Source organism: Thamnophis elegans, chromosome 5 (genome assembly GCF_009769535.1).
Source record: "Thamnophis elegans isolate rThaEle1 chromosome 5, rThaEle1.pri, whole genome shotgun sequence".
Classification (NCBI taxonomy): Eukaryota; Metazoa; Chordata; class Lepidosauria; order Squamata; family Colubridae; genus Thamnophis; species Thamnophis elegans.
The window spans coordinates 7,852,967-7,867,618 of NC_045545.1; the positions used below are offsets into that span (position 1 = coordinate 7,852,967).

Consider the following 14,652-nt stretch of genomic DNA (forward strand, 5'->3'; position numbering starts at 1 on the left):
GCAGGTGCCTATATTCACTTAACGCAATAAAGCAGCGAGAACTGGGGATTTCCCACTGAAATCGCAACTCCTTGGTTGAGGTATCTAAATGAAATTTCACACATGCTTTGTATTCAGAAATGCTCTTTGTGGGGGAGGATTAAAAGGCAAATTGAAGAAAAAAGGCAGAGGAGAAATCATCATCATTCTCATTTACTAACAACTGAAACAAGATATAAACCTGTGGTGGTATTCAACTCATTCAGACCGGTTCAGTTGAACCAGTAATGGCAACTTGTGGGTGGCTGCCCACCAGGGGTGGGTTTCAACTGGTTTGCGGTGGTCCCTGCGAACCGGTTGGTCGCCGAACCCGGAAGTAAGTAACTTCCGGGAACGGCGAAGGGCACGCCCGCCCGCCCGCGGTCCTTACCCGGTTTTGACGAGTTCTGCGCTTCCACGCATGCACAGGACGCATACAGTGCCTGCGCGATCGTCCAGGAGCATCTGGAGCGTCGCGCAGATGCTAGTACGCATGCGTGCACCGCGCGCGTGCACGAGGACGCCGCCGGCTCCGTTCCAACCGAACTGGTTGGAACGGGGCGAGAAACCCATCCCTGCCGCCCACCCACCCTGGGGCTATGCTGCCCTATTTAGCCACATTTTCTAAGCCACACGCATGTGTGCAAGCCACGCGCACAACCAAAGTGCAAGAGTGGAAGGCTATGCGCGTGTGCAGAAGGCAGGTGCAAGCAAAGTGAGCGTTTGTGCATGTGTGCTCATATTTTCGGTGTGCGGCGAACCGGTGGTCAAATTATGTGAAACCCACCTCTGGTATAAGCATGTGGATTTCAGTTGTACATATTCCAATCACTATAAAAGTTCTTGATCTAGAGTCATTTGCTCAAAAGTTGGAATTGTGACAATGCTGGGATTACAACATATAATCCAAAATGACATAATGCGTATTTACTAGAAGCATGAGAATCCTTCTGAACACAAATAGCCTTTTATGCCGGAGGCCTCCAAGGAGAATTTTATCACAGCCACTCCCTGATGGTTTTTCTAAACATCTTGTCCTCTGAAACTCTATTTACTTAATATGCCTAATAACCACTGATAGACCCATTGTTTGTGAAAGTGAGTAAGCCAGCTCCATCTTAACAACCTTGTGCAACGAACATGTGAAGCAAACCCTGTTCTTACCTTCTAGTTCCTCTTCAACAGTATGCCCTTTGTCCACCGAGGCACAGCAGCTGGAGCAGGTACAGGAACACCTGGATCCTAGGCTACAGGAGGCCTGTAAGAAGACAAGTAATAACATTGTCGTCCTTTTCTCTACGCTCATGTTACATAACACATATAGTTACACAGTGCGAACATTTCCAGGTAAGCGAAGAACAGCTTTTTCTTCAATCTTAAGGAAAATGTATCTGAGCATGATAAGGAGCACAGAGAGTCTTTGACTTAGAACCTTTCAGATAATGACCTTGGGAAGCTACCAACAACACTGAAAAAAGTGACCTACAGAGGGTGGGTTCCAGTGGTGGGATTCAAATAATTTACCAACCAGTTCTCTGCCCTAATGACCAGCTGGGTAGGCGGGGATCAGTGGTCATGTGACTGGGTGGGCGTGGCCAACTCAATGTCACTCAGGTCGATGGGCGCTTCGCCTTAGCTGTTATAATGTAATAAGGGTTAATCGGAGAGGCAGTTTCTGTAAGCAGGGCAATAAAGATTAGACTAGAAACAACACCAGAATGTCTCCTTCCTGCCTTCCTTACAGGATTAGCCCTGTAAAGTGTGGGGGAAAAAACAAAAGGAGATTTCTTCCAACAACCGGCTCTCCGAACTGCTTAGAAAGTTAAGAACCGGTTCTCTTGAATAGGTGCGAACCGGCTGAATCCCACCACTGATTGTATTGATTCACATTAAACTTTGAAAGAAAAAATATTGTCTTTTTGGCTCTGTCACACTGCAATGGCTATTGTTTCTATTTCCAATTGGCAGTCTTGCACATGGCGAAATCCAACCACAAAACAGGTTCTTCCGTCTACAGAGTATATTTTCAAATGTGCACACATGAAACTTAAAGTAATGGAGTTGTTCTTGCTTAAGCTTGCAGTGGGGCTAGCTCAAGGTATAGCACTGTGCATTCATAGAAACTGTTACACACAAACAAAATGAGATTTCTTCCAACAACCGGTTCTCTGAACTGCTTAGAAAATTACCAACCGGTTATCCCGAATAGGTGCGAACCGGCTGAATCCCACCACTGGTGAGTTTCAGCTGCTGCTACTGCTGGCTTGCTCAGACCTATAGATATAGAACCATGCTGTCTTCCATATGTGGAAGTTTTTTTTAAAAAATTTCAAATTCCCCGATTAAACCAATGAAGTCAAATCTTTAGATTGAAAGAGGCTGATTAGGGGAAAGGGAATGCAAGGAAAAGCAAGGGAAGGTTACAGCCGAGAATTCAAACCGATCAATACCATCAGGCTAACCTAACTAAACAATATATTTATTGTATCCTTGAATAAGATACTGAGTTTTTAAGACATCTAGGCTGCTCCCAAGGTGTTCTCCTCCCTCCCACTTCCTCCCCACCCACCCGCCAATTTAAGAATATGGAAGATAATTAAAAGCCATCCTTTTGGGAGAATAGACTGCCATTTTGCTCATAAAATACTCTGCTCTGAACTTATGAGCTTATGTAGCCAATCAAAAAATGTTAGTATCTATAAGCCATCTTCCTAGTGACTCCTGATGGAATGGTAATAGTAATAGCAATAGCAATAGCAGTTAGACTTATATACCGTTTCATAGGGCTTTCAGCCCTCTCTAAGCGGTTTACAGAGTCAGCATATCGCCCCCCCACAGTCTGGGTCCTCATTTCACCCACCTCGGAAGGATGGAAGGCTGAGTCAACCCTGAGCCGGTGAGATTAGAACCGCTGAACTGCAGATAACAGTCAGCTGAAGTGGCCTGCAGTACTGCACTCTACCCACTGCGCCACCTCGGCTCTAGTCCAATCTAGATTCCACTAGTTATGCCACTCTATTAGTGGGATTAATGAGAAGCAACGTTTTTGGAAAACAAAAGCTGCATTCTGTTAATTCAACTTCCCTGATGTTTTAGGGGGCACTCTTGTGCCATATCAAAAGCTACAGTAGGTGCTTATCATAAGGCAATCAAAATGAAATTGAATGGGAAGCTATGGAAGTGTCTGGAGGATCGCCTCTGGCGTGGGGATGCTGGTAATATGGGTACCAGTTACGCCTCCCTGGAAAGAGCTTAAGCGGGACCCCACAACGTAGCCTTCTACTTCATTTCTGTGGGTGGGACCTCTTGAATCTCAAACTGGGCCTGGAAATATACTTGGAATCATGTGATTATGATTAGCCAGTCCCAGTTAGCATATCTGTCACAAACGTTTGGAGTGATTCAAGTTTTTGAACCACATTCAAAGATAAACCCAGATACAAGGTATTGCAGTTATCAAAACACATTTAGTTTTTAATGATGCTGCAGTTATACAAGCAATTAATACTTTATCCTTTCAATCTATCAGTTCTGTTACCTATCCTCTCCTATTTTTGTGTGACTTATCTACCTATTTTGTTTCTCTTCCTTTCTCTTTCAACTTAAGTGTATTCCTTCCTGAGCTCTACAGCTTCAATGTAATTCTTCAACTACCACTCCCTAGCCAACCACTATCAACCAAGAGTCCCACATCAATGTTTTAGTTGTTTATAAATAATATAAAAACAATAAAGGTTGGATACAAATAAACAAACGTTCTATGGCTCTTTCATTCTTTTGCTTCATATTCATTTTGTCACAGAAATAGCACAGAATATAGCAGTGCTGGCAAAACCTTTCAGCACCAAGCGCCAAAATGGGAGTGTGTGCATGCAGGGGAGCACTGGAAACCAGAAGGAGCATCTCCCCGGCACACACACACGCGGGAACACCAGAGACCAGAAACTCTGTTTTCCAGAATCGCGCATGGACACCAGGGAGCTGCTCTTCCAGTTTCCGGTGTTCCCATGCACGCAAAGACAAACTTGTCTGCACACATTGCATAGGCAATGGCTGGCGTGCCTGGAGCGATGGCTCTATGGGCTCTATGTGCCACTTCCAGCATGTGTACCATAGGTTTGCCATCCCTGGAATATGGCATAATTGATATTTAAGGGCCAGCCGAGATGTTATTTAGTAGTGCCACTTGATTCTTCCCCCTTTTAGGCGGCCTGCACTGGTTGCCGGTTGTCTTCCAGGTATGATTCAAGGTACTAATTATGACCTTTAAAGGGCTCCATGGCTTAGGCCCAGGATACCTGCGAGACCATCTACTGCCACCGGTAGCCTCCCACCGTCCAGTGCGATCCCACAGAGTGGGCTCGTTCAGGGTGCCGTCGGCCAGACAGTGTCGGCTAGCGGTCCCCAGGGGGAGAGCACCTTCTCTGTGGGAGCGCCTTCCTTCTGGAATGAGCTGCCCCTGGAGCTTCACATAATCCCCGACCTCCGGTCCTTCCGACGCACCCTAAAAAGTTGGCTTTTCCAGCAAGCCATCCTGGCCTGAACAAAATAAAATAAATGATTGATTGTTGTTAATTTTAATCGAATTTCTTTTTAAAATGTTTTTTTTTTTTAAAAAAAATATGTTTTATTCATTTTTCACATTCCATTTGCAATCACTTATATACAGGGTATTTAGTATAAGAAAAGAAAAAAAGAAAAAGGGAATAAAACGAACAAATAAAAAGGAAACACAACTCATCATTCACAACCCCCACCTAACCCTTCCATCCTCCATACACCCCATCTACCCCCTCCAACTTTCCTTTCTCCCTCTAACACTCCCCTCCTACTTCCCTTTCCCCTCAAACCTTCCTTCTTCTCCCCTTACTCCCCAGACACCCTCCTTACATTCCCCTTACTCCTTCCTTACTCCTCCCTCTTCTTTCCCTCTAACTCCCTCCTTGGTGTATGACTTTATTCGAGTGTTGTTTGATCTGATAAAAGTAAAATGAACCAAGGAAAAAATAAAAAATAAAAAAAAATAAAAGAAAAAAAAAACCCCGTATATAAATACATTCTTGTTCTTATTAAGACTATGTTAACACCCCCCCACCCCCCACCCCCACAAATCCCCATCCCCAATCCTCCCGACTTCCCAGGGCCCACACCTGGCACTACCTTCTGTCTAAAATATCTTGTATACATATGGATTAAAAAATAAAAGTAATATATCAAAAGAAAGAAAAACAGAAAAAAAAAGAGAGAAAAGAAAAGAGAAAAGAAAAAAGAAGAAAAAAAGAAAAAAAAGAAACCACTCTTTGTGTTGATCTCAGCCCCCCATCTTTATCTATGCTTAAATAGTATAAATCATTCTATCTATATTTTATTCTCGTCTCTTACTTCTTTGCTATTTACCCCAACCTTCTGTAGACTCTCCCGTTCCTCTTCCTAAACCTCAAGATTTAAGCAACGTGGTTCATGCCACATATTCAAATATGACTTTACAGAAGAGTAATCAAACTTTCCCTTCTAGTAAAATTTAAACAGCGTAAATCTTTCTTAACCTCCTTTTCAAACAGTAATTCAAAATAATCTAGCCGAGCTTCCCCTCCTTAGTAAAATTAAGCAGCGTAGATCAAATATTACTTTACACAAAAATCAATTTCTATCTTAAGATAATTCCAACCGACTTTCTCTTCTAATAGGATTTAAATAACGTAGTTCATTCCACATGCATTTTACCCTCATCCCTTACTTGTCTGATATTTACCACTATCAAATTTATACTAGCATTTGTTTAAAATCTAACTCAAAGCAATTTCAACCAACTTTCCCTTCTAATAAAAGTTAAATAGCATGGATCATTCCACATATTGATAATACTTTCAGCAAGAATCAGTTAACCTTCTGTTTTAAGATAGTCCCTTCTAACAAAGTTTAAACAACATAAATCATTCCGCATTCTTTTTACACTTATCTTAAGATAATCCCAACCGGCTTTCTGTTCTAATAAGCCTTAAACGACGTAAATCATTCCACATATATTTTACCCTCATCCCTTGCTTGTCTGATGTTTACCACTATCAAATTTATGCTAGCGTTAATTTAAAGTTTAGGTCAAAGTAGTTTCACCCAGCTTTCCCTTCTAATAAGAATTAGTCCGCTTTTTCTACCGGAGAGAGGTCTCAAACCCCCATTCAGTCCTCAGCTTTGGCGAGTATTTTGAAATGTCTAAATTCTCGATCTCCGCTTTTCTGCTTCTCCGAGGGAGGAAGGGCTACCCCCTCCATCTTGCAACCACATGGCCTGCCGTTTGCCTTCTCCTTCCGCTTGTCTCTCCTCTCTTCCAAGCGAGTCAGGAAGTCCCGCCTTCAGAATCCTGCAATAGAAATCTTGAGCCTCCGAAACAGAGTTAAGACGAAATCTTTGATTCTCAAATGTAACCGTGATGCCGGCAGGGGCCTCCCATCTGTATCGAATCTGTTGACTCCTAAGCTCCTTAGTTAAAAAGGTGTAGTCCCTTCTTGCTTTCAGCATCTGGAAAGGAATATCTTTGAAGACAATCAGGTCCTGGCCTTCAACTCGGAGACTGTTATTATGAAGCTTTTGCACAATCGCATTTCTAGATTCTTTTGTAGAAAAATGTATAATTATGTCCCTCGGGAGCTGTCGCTGTTCCGCTATCAATGAGTTCTGGCGATAGATTTTCCGAATCTGCCAATCAAAGTTAAGTCCCGGGCTTCCCACCGCATAGCTAAAGGCTTCAGCGAAGGTCTGTTTCAAATTCTCTTGTTCCTTTTCACGGAATCCTCTGACTCTTATTGCAAATGCCTTCCTATTAAAATTTATCATCATGAGCTGTTCTTCATTGTCCCTAATTTTTTGTTGTAAAATTTGAATATTGGTAGTCAAATTAAAATTAGCCTTCTCCAAACTTTCCAATTTGTTCTCTATTTCAGCAGAATAATCTGACAGGGCAGACACGGCTGCAAACGTATTCGCCTTCATTTGATTAACTTTAGACTTTAAATCATCATATAATTCCAATACAAATTCCTTAATCTCTTGTTTAAAGGCATTAAACATTTTAAAGAAATATTCCTGTGTTAAAAATTCTCCAGTAGAGGGCATAGGAGACAAAGGCTGTGGTTCCAATAAAATTCTTTAAATTCTTTAGACACATTTGTAGCAAGACGCTTCTTTGACCTGGGTGCCATAATAAATAAACAAGTAAGCAGCGCTTTGCTCCCCTCTATTTCCAAAGAAGAAGAGTTTATTTTGTTAAGGAGCGGTCTGCAGGAAGGTAAAACCGGCTAAGTACATCCACTATCAATCATCCACGGAGAGAAATCGCCATTTTGAAGTCCCTTTAGACAAAGAAGTCTCTAAGACAGATGGTGCTGGTATTTAAGATAGTAATAAAAACATAAATCTCACAGGGGTGGGACCCGCCCGTATCAATTCTAGCTTGAAAAAACTTTGTTTTGTCCTGGGGGGGGCTAGCCTGTCTGGGGCTGCCAAAAAAAAAAGGGCAGCGAGAAGAACTGGCTGGAGATAAAAGCTCTGCTCCGGCTGGATCTAATCTCTGTCCACAGCCAAAAAAAAAGAGAGAGGCTGTGGCTTGCGAATAGACCCTCGCCTACAGAGCTACTCCCTGCCCCTTTTTTAGCCAAAAAGGGGTGCTATCTATGATCTTATTTAGATATACAGACCAGATCTCTGAGGAGCTCGGTGGAGCCCTCCTCGGCAACAGGCCACGCCCCCAGGAAGTCCAAATTTCTTTTAAAAATGTTATTGTCAATCTAAATTGGGTTTGTTTTTTGGATATTCTATTTAAAAATTTTTTAACTTTTGTAATATGTGGTTTTTTTTTAATGTTGTACGCCGCCCTGTCCTTGGAGAAGGGCAGCATATAAATCCAATAAACCTAAACCTAAACTTAATAAAATATATGTAATTATGGAGTCACTCATAATATCTGAATTCACTCTGGGGACAAATTCTATTTGCGCAAAAATGAGTGCTAACCACTTACTACATCCTTTTGACCATTTTCCACGCTTTTCCTCTTGCGAACCAAGGTGAGATAGAAGCCTGACCCAAAGGAGTTCTTTAAAAAGACAGGTGATCCAGAGCAGTGCAGCTTTCCCCGGGAAACGATGGCAATGCGATCTCCAAGGATATCTGCCTCGTCCATATGATGGGTAGACAGTATGATGGTTCTGCCTGAGAGGAAACAACAGGTCTGTCAAGCATACTTTGGGCATTCAAAATTTGTACCTGGGATTGATGCAGAGGAGTGTACAGAATGTGCACACAGCAATGGTGGGTTTCAAAAATTTTTAGAACCTCTTCTGAAGGTGTGACCTGCTTTGTGGAAGTGGCTTGCCAGCCATGTGAAATATTTGATCAGAACAGATTAATCACAAAAGCACATCTCATTTTTACCTTTCAAACATATGGAATACAGGGAGTCCTCAGCTTACGACCACCATTGAGCATGAAATGTATGTTGCTAAGTGAGAAATTTGTTAAGTGAGTTTTGCCTCACAACTTTTCTTGCCACGTTTATTAAGTGAAATCGCTGCAGTTGTTAAATTAGTAGCACGGTTCTTAAGTGAATCTGGTTTCCCCGTTGACTTTGCTTGTCAGAAAGTTGCAGAAGGTGAGGATTCTGCAACTATCATAAATGTGAGTCAGTGGTCAAGCATCCGAATGTAAATCATGTGACCATGGGGATGGTGCAACCGTCATAAGTGTGAAAAATGCTCATGTCACTTTTGTTTCAGTGCCATTGTAACTTCGAAAGGTCTCTAAGTGAACTGTTGTAAATCGAGGACAGTGGTGGGTTTCAATTTTTTTAGAACCTCTTCTGTAGGTGTGGCCTGCTTTGTGGGAGTGGCTTGCTGGCCATGTGACCGGGTGGGAGTGGCTTGCCAGCCATGTGACTGGGTGGGCATGGCCAACTTGTAAAATGTGGTAAAACTCACTTAATAACGCTCTTGCTTAGCAACCAAAATGTTAGCTCAGAAACTCTGGCATTTGAAGCACACAAGTCTTAAAGCTATCAAGTTACAAGACCCTTGCACCCCTAACCCTTTATAAAAAAAACCCCAAGGGTGTTCAAACTTGACAGCTTTAAGACTTGTGGACTTCAACTCCCAGAATTCCTCCTCCAGTCATGTTGGCTCAGGAACTCTGGCATTGAAGTGTGCAAGTCTTAAAGCTGTCAAGTTTGAACACCCCTGGGGTTTTTTTTACAAGACCCTTGCACCTCTAACCCTTTAGAAAAAACCCCTCAGGGATGTTCAAACTTGACAGCTTTAAGACTTTAAGGTTTAGATAGGACTCTTAGAGGTGGGTGAGGCGATTGGTGAGCCAGCCAATCAGGGAGCAGCGGGCGGAGCAAGCGTGGTGCAGACAGGTGGGGGGGGGGAGCTGGAACCGGTTCTAAATGGCACTGTAGGTTTGTGGAACCTCTTCTACCGAAGAGGTTAGAACTGGCAGGAACCCACCCCTGGAATCCCTGAATGCTTCAAACACTGATAATCTATCTCAGAGGATGGAGCAAAGAGAATGACACACACAATGTTAATATCTTCTGAATCTTCAAATATCTACGTTAGGAATAGGCAAACTTTCTATGCTAGAAGGCACCATGAGAAATATTGAGAACATATTGTTGGTGGTCCTTGACTTAGGTAGTCCTTAACTCAGGACTATAATTGATCCTGGAATTACAATGGTTAAGTGGTCGCATGATTGCACCCAGTTTTACAACCTATTTTTGCCTTGGATTGCTTTCCCTGGCTTAAACACCCTATAACATTTTGAATGTGCAGAGATCGACATTGCTTTGTCCTGAAACACAGCAGGAAAGGTTTACTGAAAAAAAAAGAACATTCCAGCTGGATCTGAAAAGAGTTCTGGCATGTGGATATCAATGGAAACTTAAAATACTTATCATTTATAAACAAAAAGGGCAGACTTATTGCAATCACACAAAGATCTGTAGATCATATGACAAAAATCATGTGATTGATTTCTAATAAAGTCTTACAAGTTGGAGCTATTTCTTTGGATAAGCAAAGCAAGGTCTTCATTGTTAACTGAACTTCAATTTTGCTAGTTTGTAACTTTATTTGTTCATACTTTAAAAAAATTCTGATTTAATTTTTATTGACTGCAAAAGAAAAGAGAAGGGAAGGGCCCACATCTTTTATACATTTATTTAAAAAGATAATCAGATAAAAGATATATATATATATATATATATATTTATTTATTTATATATTGTTGTATTTGTGCTGATAAATAAATAAAGGGAGACTAGTATCTATTTCAAGCTATTTAGCTCTCATCAGCTAGCCATACCCTTACTGGGATTTGAACCTGGGCTATATTACAAACTAGGCAGACATCTTAGCCATTAGGCCACAGGCTCTTATCCGTTATCAGCCAAGCCAGGGTGAAAGGTATCTATTAGATTTTTACAACCCCCAGTATGCCCAAATATGGGAGGAAGATCACTACTTCCATTCTCTGTCCTTATATATACGCAACAGTAAAAATATTGGTTTCTGTCTGGATAGTCTCTTGTGACGAGCCGATAGACAGAGAAAGGAAGCAGTAGGCTTTCTCCCATATTTGGGCATACCAGGGGTTGTGACACTAAATAAATACATACATACATACATACATACATACATACATACATACATACATACACACCTACCTACCTACATACATACATACATACATACATATTCATTCCTAAGTATATATTTATTTTTATATAAAGATATAATTAACTAAGCAATAAATGTCCAGTTCAGGAAAAATGGACAGGTGCTATCTAAACTCAAAAATTCATAGGGGTAATAACTTCACTAAATTAATCTGAAGTTTTATAATAGTTTTATAATTAAAGTTTTACAATAGTTACAAGCTAGTGTAATTGACATAATGAAACTAATGAACCTAATATTTTTGTGGCATTTTTCAGCTCAATAGGTCTATTACTTTAGATAATAATCCAGCATCACTTTCATTAGATGAAACATGATTATCTATTAATTTTATTTTTCCAAATAATAATTCCCCCCATGGTTGAGTAACTAGTTAATAATGAGGAAAGGGTTGAGAGCACCTGTCAAAACACTGCCCACATATAATTAGTTATGTCTTAAAAGCCTGAGGTTTTGGACTACAAAGGCTTGTCAACCAATAACCCAAGACAAAATATGTAAAGTCGCATGTTAGAGACAGGTGTTATTTCTCACCTTCCCCCTTTGGTGGAGAATGTGTGTCATCTTGTTATTTTTAATCACAATAAACAAACGAATGGCTCCCGGAGAGTACTCAATGCATTTGGAAATGGAGGGGGGGGACGGGGTTTGCACTGACACACCGCCATAAAATCCATGAACTTCATGATTGCTGTTTGTTTTTTTTCATTTTAATGTGAAAACTATTTTCAGAAGGAAAATATAATTATTGCTACATAGACAATAGCAGAGGGTCAGCCCAACTCACCTCAGGTTGTTGTTGTGGGGAGAATAAGAGGAAAAGGTGTGTTGGATATGTTTGCTGATTTTAGTTATTTGTAAAAATAATAAAGATAGGATGAAAGAAAGAAAGAAAGAAAGAAAGAAAGAAAGAAAGAAAGGGAAGGAAGGAAGGAAAGGGAAGGAGGAGGAATGAGGGAAGGGAGGGAGGGAGAGGAGAAGGAGAGGGAGGGAGGATGGAAGGAAGGAAGGGAAGGGGAGGAGGGAGGAGGAGAGGAGTAGGAGGAGAGGATGGAAGGAAGGAAGGGAAAGGAAGGGAAGGGAAGGAGGAGGGAGGGAGGAGGAGAGGAGGAGGAGAGGTAGGGTGGAAGAAAGGAATGAAGAGAAAGGAAGGGAAGGAGGAGGAGGGATGAGAGGAGGAGGAGAGGGAGAGTGAAAGGAAGGAAGGAAGGAAAGGAAAGGGAAGGAGAGAGGGAGGGAAGAGAACAATGGAGCGAGGGAGGGGAGAGGAGGAGAGGGAGGGAGGATGGAAGGAAGGAAGGGGAGGAGGGAGGGAATGGAGGGAGGGGGGAGGATAGGAGTAGGAGAAGATGGAAGGAAGGGAAAGGAAGGGGAGGAGGGAGGGAGGGAGGAGGAGAGGAGGAGGAGAGGGAAGGTGGAAGGAAGGAAGGGAAAAGAAGGGAAGGAGGAGTAGAGAGGGAGGGAAGAGAGGGAGGGAGCAAGGGGGGAGGGGAGGAGGAGAGGGAGGATGGAAGGAAGGATGGGGAGGGAGGAGGGAGGAGGAGAGGGAGGGATGAAGGAATGGAAGGATGAGGAGGGAGGGAGAGAGGGAAGAGAAGAGGAGAGGGAGGGAGGGAGAATGGAAGGAAGGAAGGGAAGGGAATGAAAGCTGCAGAATACAAAACATAACTCAACACCAAATATACATACATATCCAAACTATATCAAGTAACTCACGCTTCATATAGTGCCACATAAAGTTGTTTTAAAGCCAGAGTTACTGTTTTTGAAGTAAAATTACCTGAGCGATATTTCAGAAGGAGATCCCAAATAGAGCGTCTGGAGTAGGGATCCACTCCAGATGTAGGCTCATCTAGAAGTACTACTTTTGCTTCACCCACAAAAGAAATGGCGATAGATAGTTTCCGTTGCATGCCCCCTAAATAAGGGAAATGGGGGCGGGGAGAGGAATCATAAAACATAGTTATACATTTTTATCCAAGAAAGGGCTACTTTAATAGGAGACAGTTTGCTTTTGGGTAGCATACAAGAGAATTCACATCAACTATTTAAGTCAACTTTACAAAGTCTAGTAGAAATTCAAAGATAAGTCACTTTAAGCACTTGAAAGCATGGATTAATGTTATTAACAAGTTTAGACCAGAGGAGGTATGCTATAGTTCAAGATGCCATATGATTCCTGTTTAGGTTTTACCCCATCGGACAAGCAAAGCATTGCTCTGAAATTTATTTCTCATTTAATATGTGTATTCAACGTTTTTCTTATGAAATGCTCAGAAGATCTTGCAAAAATAAAGATAGAAATACAGAGTCTCAACGCAGAAGAAGAATAGATGATTTGTAAACTTTTGGACAAATGATGGTTCTCTTGACTTTCCCCCACCTGACAGGTTTTGAGCCTCTTCGTTCCTTTTATGTGGTAGGCCAATGTCTTCGAGGATTTTTTCCGTTTCCAATTTGGCCTCTGCTTTGCTTCTTCCCTTCAACTGGGCGTAGAACTGGATGTGTTCTGAAACAGTAAGGCTCAAGAAAAAAACATGGTGGCTTTAGCTGACGAAAGGAAACTAAATGAATGAATAAATAAATGAGAATGTAGCATTTGTTGCTTTTCATATTTCTTCAAAAACGTTCAAACCGGTGGTGGGATTCAAATAATTTAACAACCGGTTCTCTGTCCTAATGACCAGCTGGGTAGGCGGGGCTCGGTGGTCATGTGATCATGTGGGCATGGCCAAATCAATGTCACTCAGGTCGATGGGCACTTCGCCTTAGTTGTTACAGTGGTAATAAGGGGTAACTGGAGAGGCAGTTTCTGTAAGCAGGAGCCGAGATGCCGCAGTGGTTAGGGTGCAGCACTGCAGGCCACTTCAGCTGACTGTTATCTTCAGTTCAGCGGTTCAAATCTCACCAGCTCAAGGTTGACTCAGCCTTCCATCTTTCCGAGGTGGGTGAAATGAGGACCCAGACTGTGGGGGCGATATGCTGATGCTGTAAACCGCTTAGAGAAAGCTGAAAGCCATATGAAGCGGTATATAAGTCAAACTGCTATTGCTATTGCTAATAAAGATTAAGCTAGAAAAAACACTAGAATGTTTCCTTCCTGCCTTCCTTACAGGATTAGCCCTATAAAGTGGGAAAAAACAAAAGATTTCTTCCAACAACCGTTTCTCCGAACTGCTTAGAAAGTTACCAACCGGTTCTCCCAAATAGGTGCGAACTGGCTGAATCCCACCACTGGTTCAAACCCTTGTTTTGGGGGGGCAAAAGAAATAGGTATGCAGTATTGGCCGTAATGTCTCCAGGTGCCTTATTTGAGTGAGAGAGGGAGAGGAAGAGAGAAGGAGGGGCTTCATTAATTATGAAAGAAGAGAGAACATAATCCATCCGAAATAGTATTTGAGAGTATAGGGAAGCTCTTTTGCAGGTATCAAGAGCCATTTCATGTCTTGATCTGTCTAGACTGGAGACTAGAATTAGACAATAGTGAGTGCCAATACTGAAGTGGCATTTTGCCAACATCAGTTTTATTTACTACAAGTAGAAACTGCCTGGTTTGGCACAGGAACCAAATAGGCTAGGTACAGGCTTCAACAGATAGTTAGGACTGCAGAAAAAAAACAACAACAATCAGTCTGCCTTCCATTGAGGATCTGTCTACTGCACACACCAGAAAAAAGGGCTGAGAAAGTATCTTACAGACCTCACACATCCTGGGCATAATTGTGACCTGCCCAGAAGTGGGTTCCTACCAGTTCGCACCTATTCGGTAGAACCGGTTCGTCAAATCTACCGAACCAGTTAGAAGAGGTTCCACCAGTGGACCTGGAAAGCAGGCCACACCTACAGAAGAGGTTCCAAAAAATTTTGAAACCCACCACTGGTCCTTGGATATGATTATTCTACA

General features: G+C 42.0%; 1 protein-coding gene across 1 annotated transcript in view; it reads right to left on the reverse strand.

Moving 5' to 3' along the window:
* Positions 1–14,652, reverse strand: part of ABCA4 (ATP binding cassette subfamily A member 4) — a 159,367-nt gene that overhangs the window by 53,757 nt on the left and 90,958 nt on the right. The window contains exons 23-26 of the mRNA XM_032217704.1: positions 13,132–13,271; positions 12,529–12,666; positions 8,036–8,226; positions 1,183–1,276 (exon numbers count right to left, since the gene is read on the reverse strand). Of these exons, the coding sequence (XP_032073595.1) occupies positions 1,183–1,276; positions 8,036–8,226; positions 12,529–12,666; positions 13,132–13,271 (563 nt within the window). The remainder of the gene's footprint in view (positions 1–1,182; positions 1,277–8,035; positions 8,227–12,528; positions 12,667–13,131; positions 13,272–14,652) is intronic.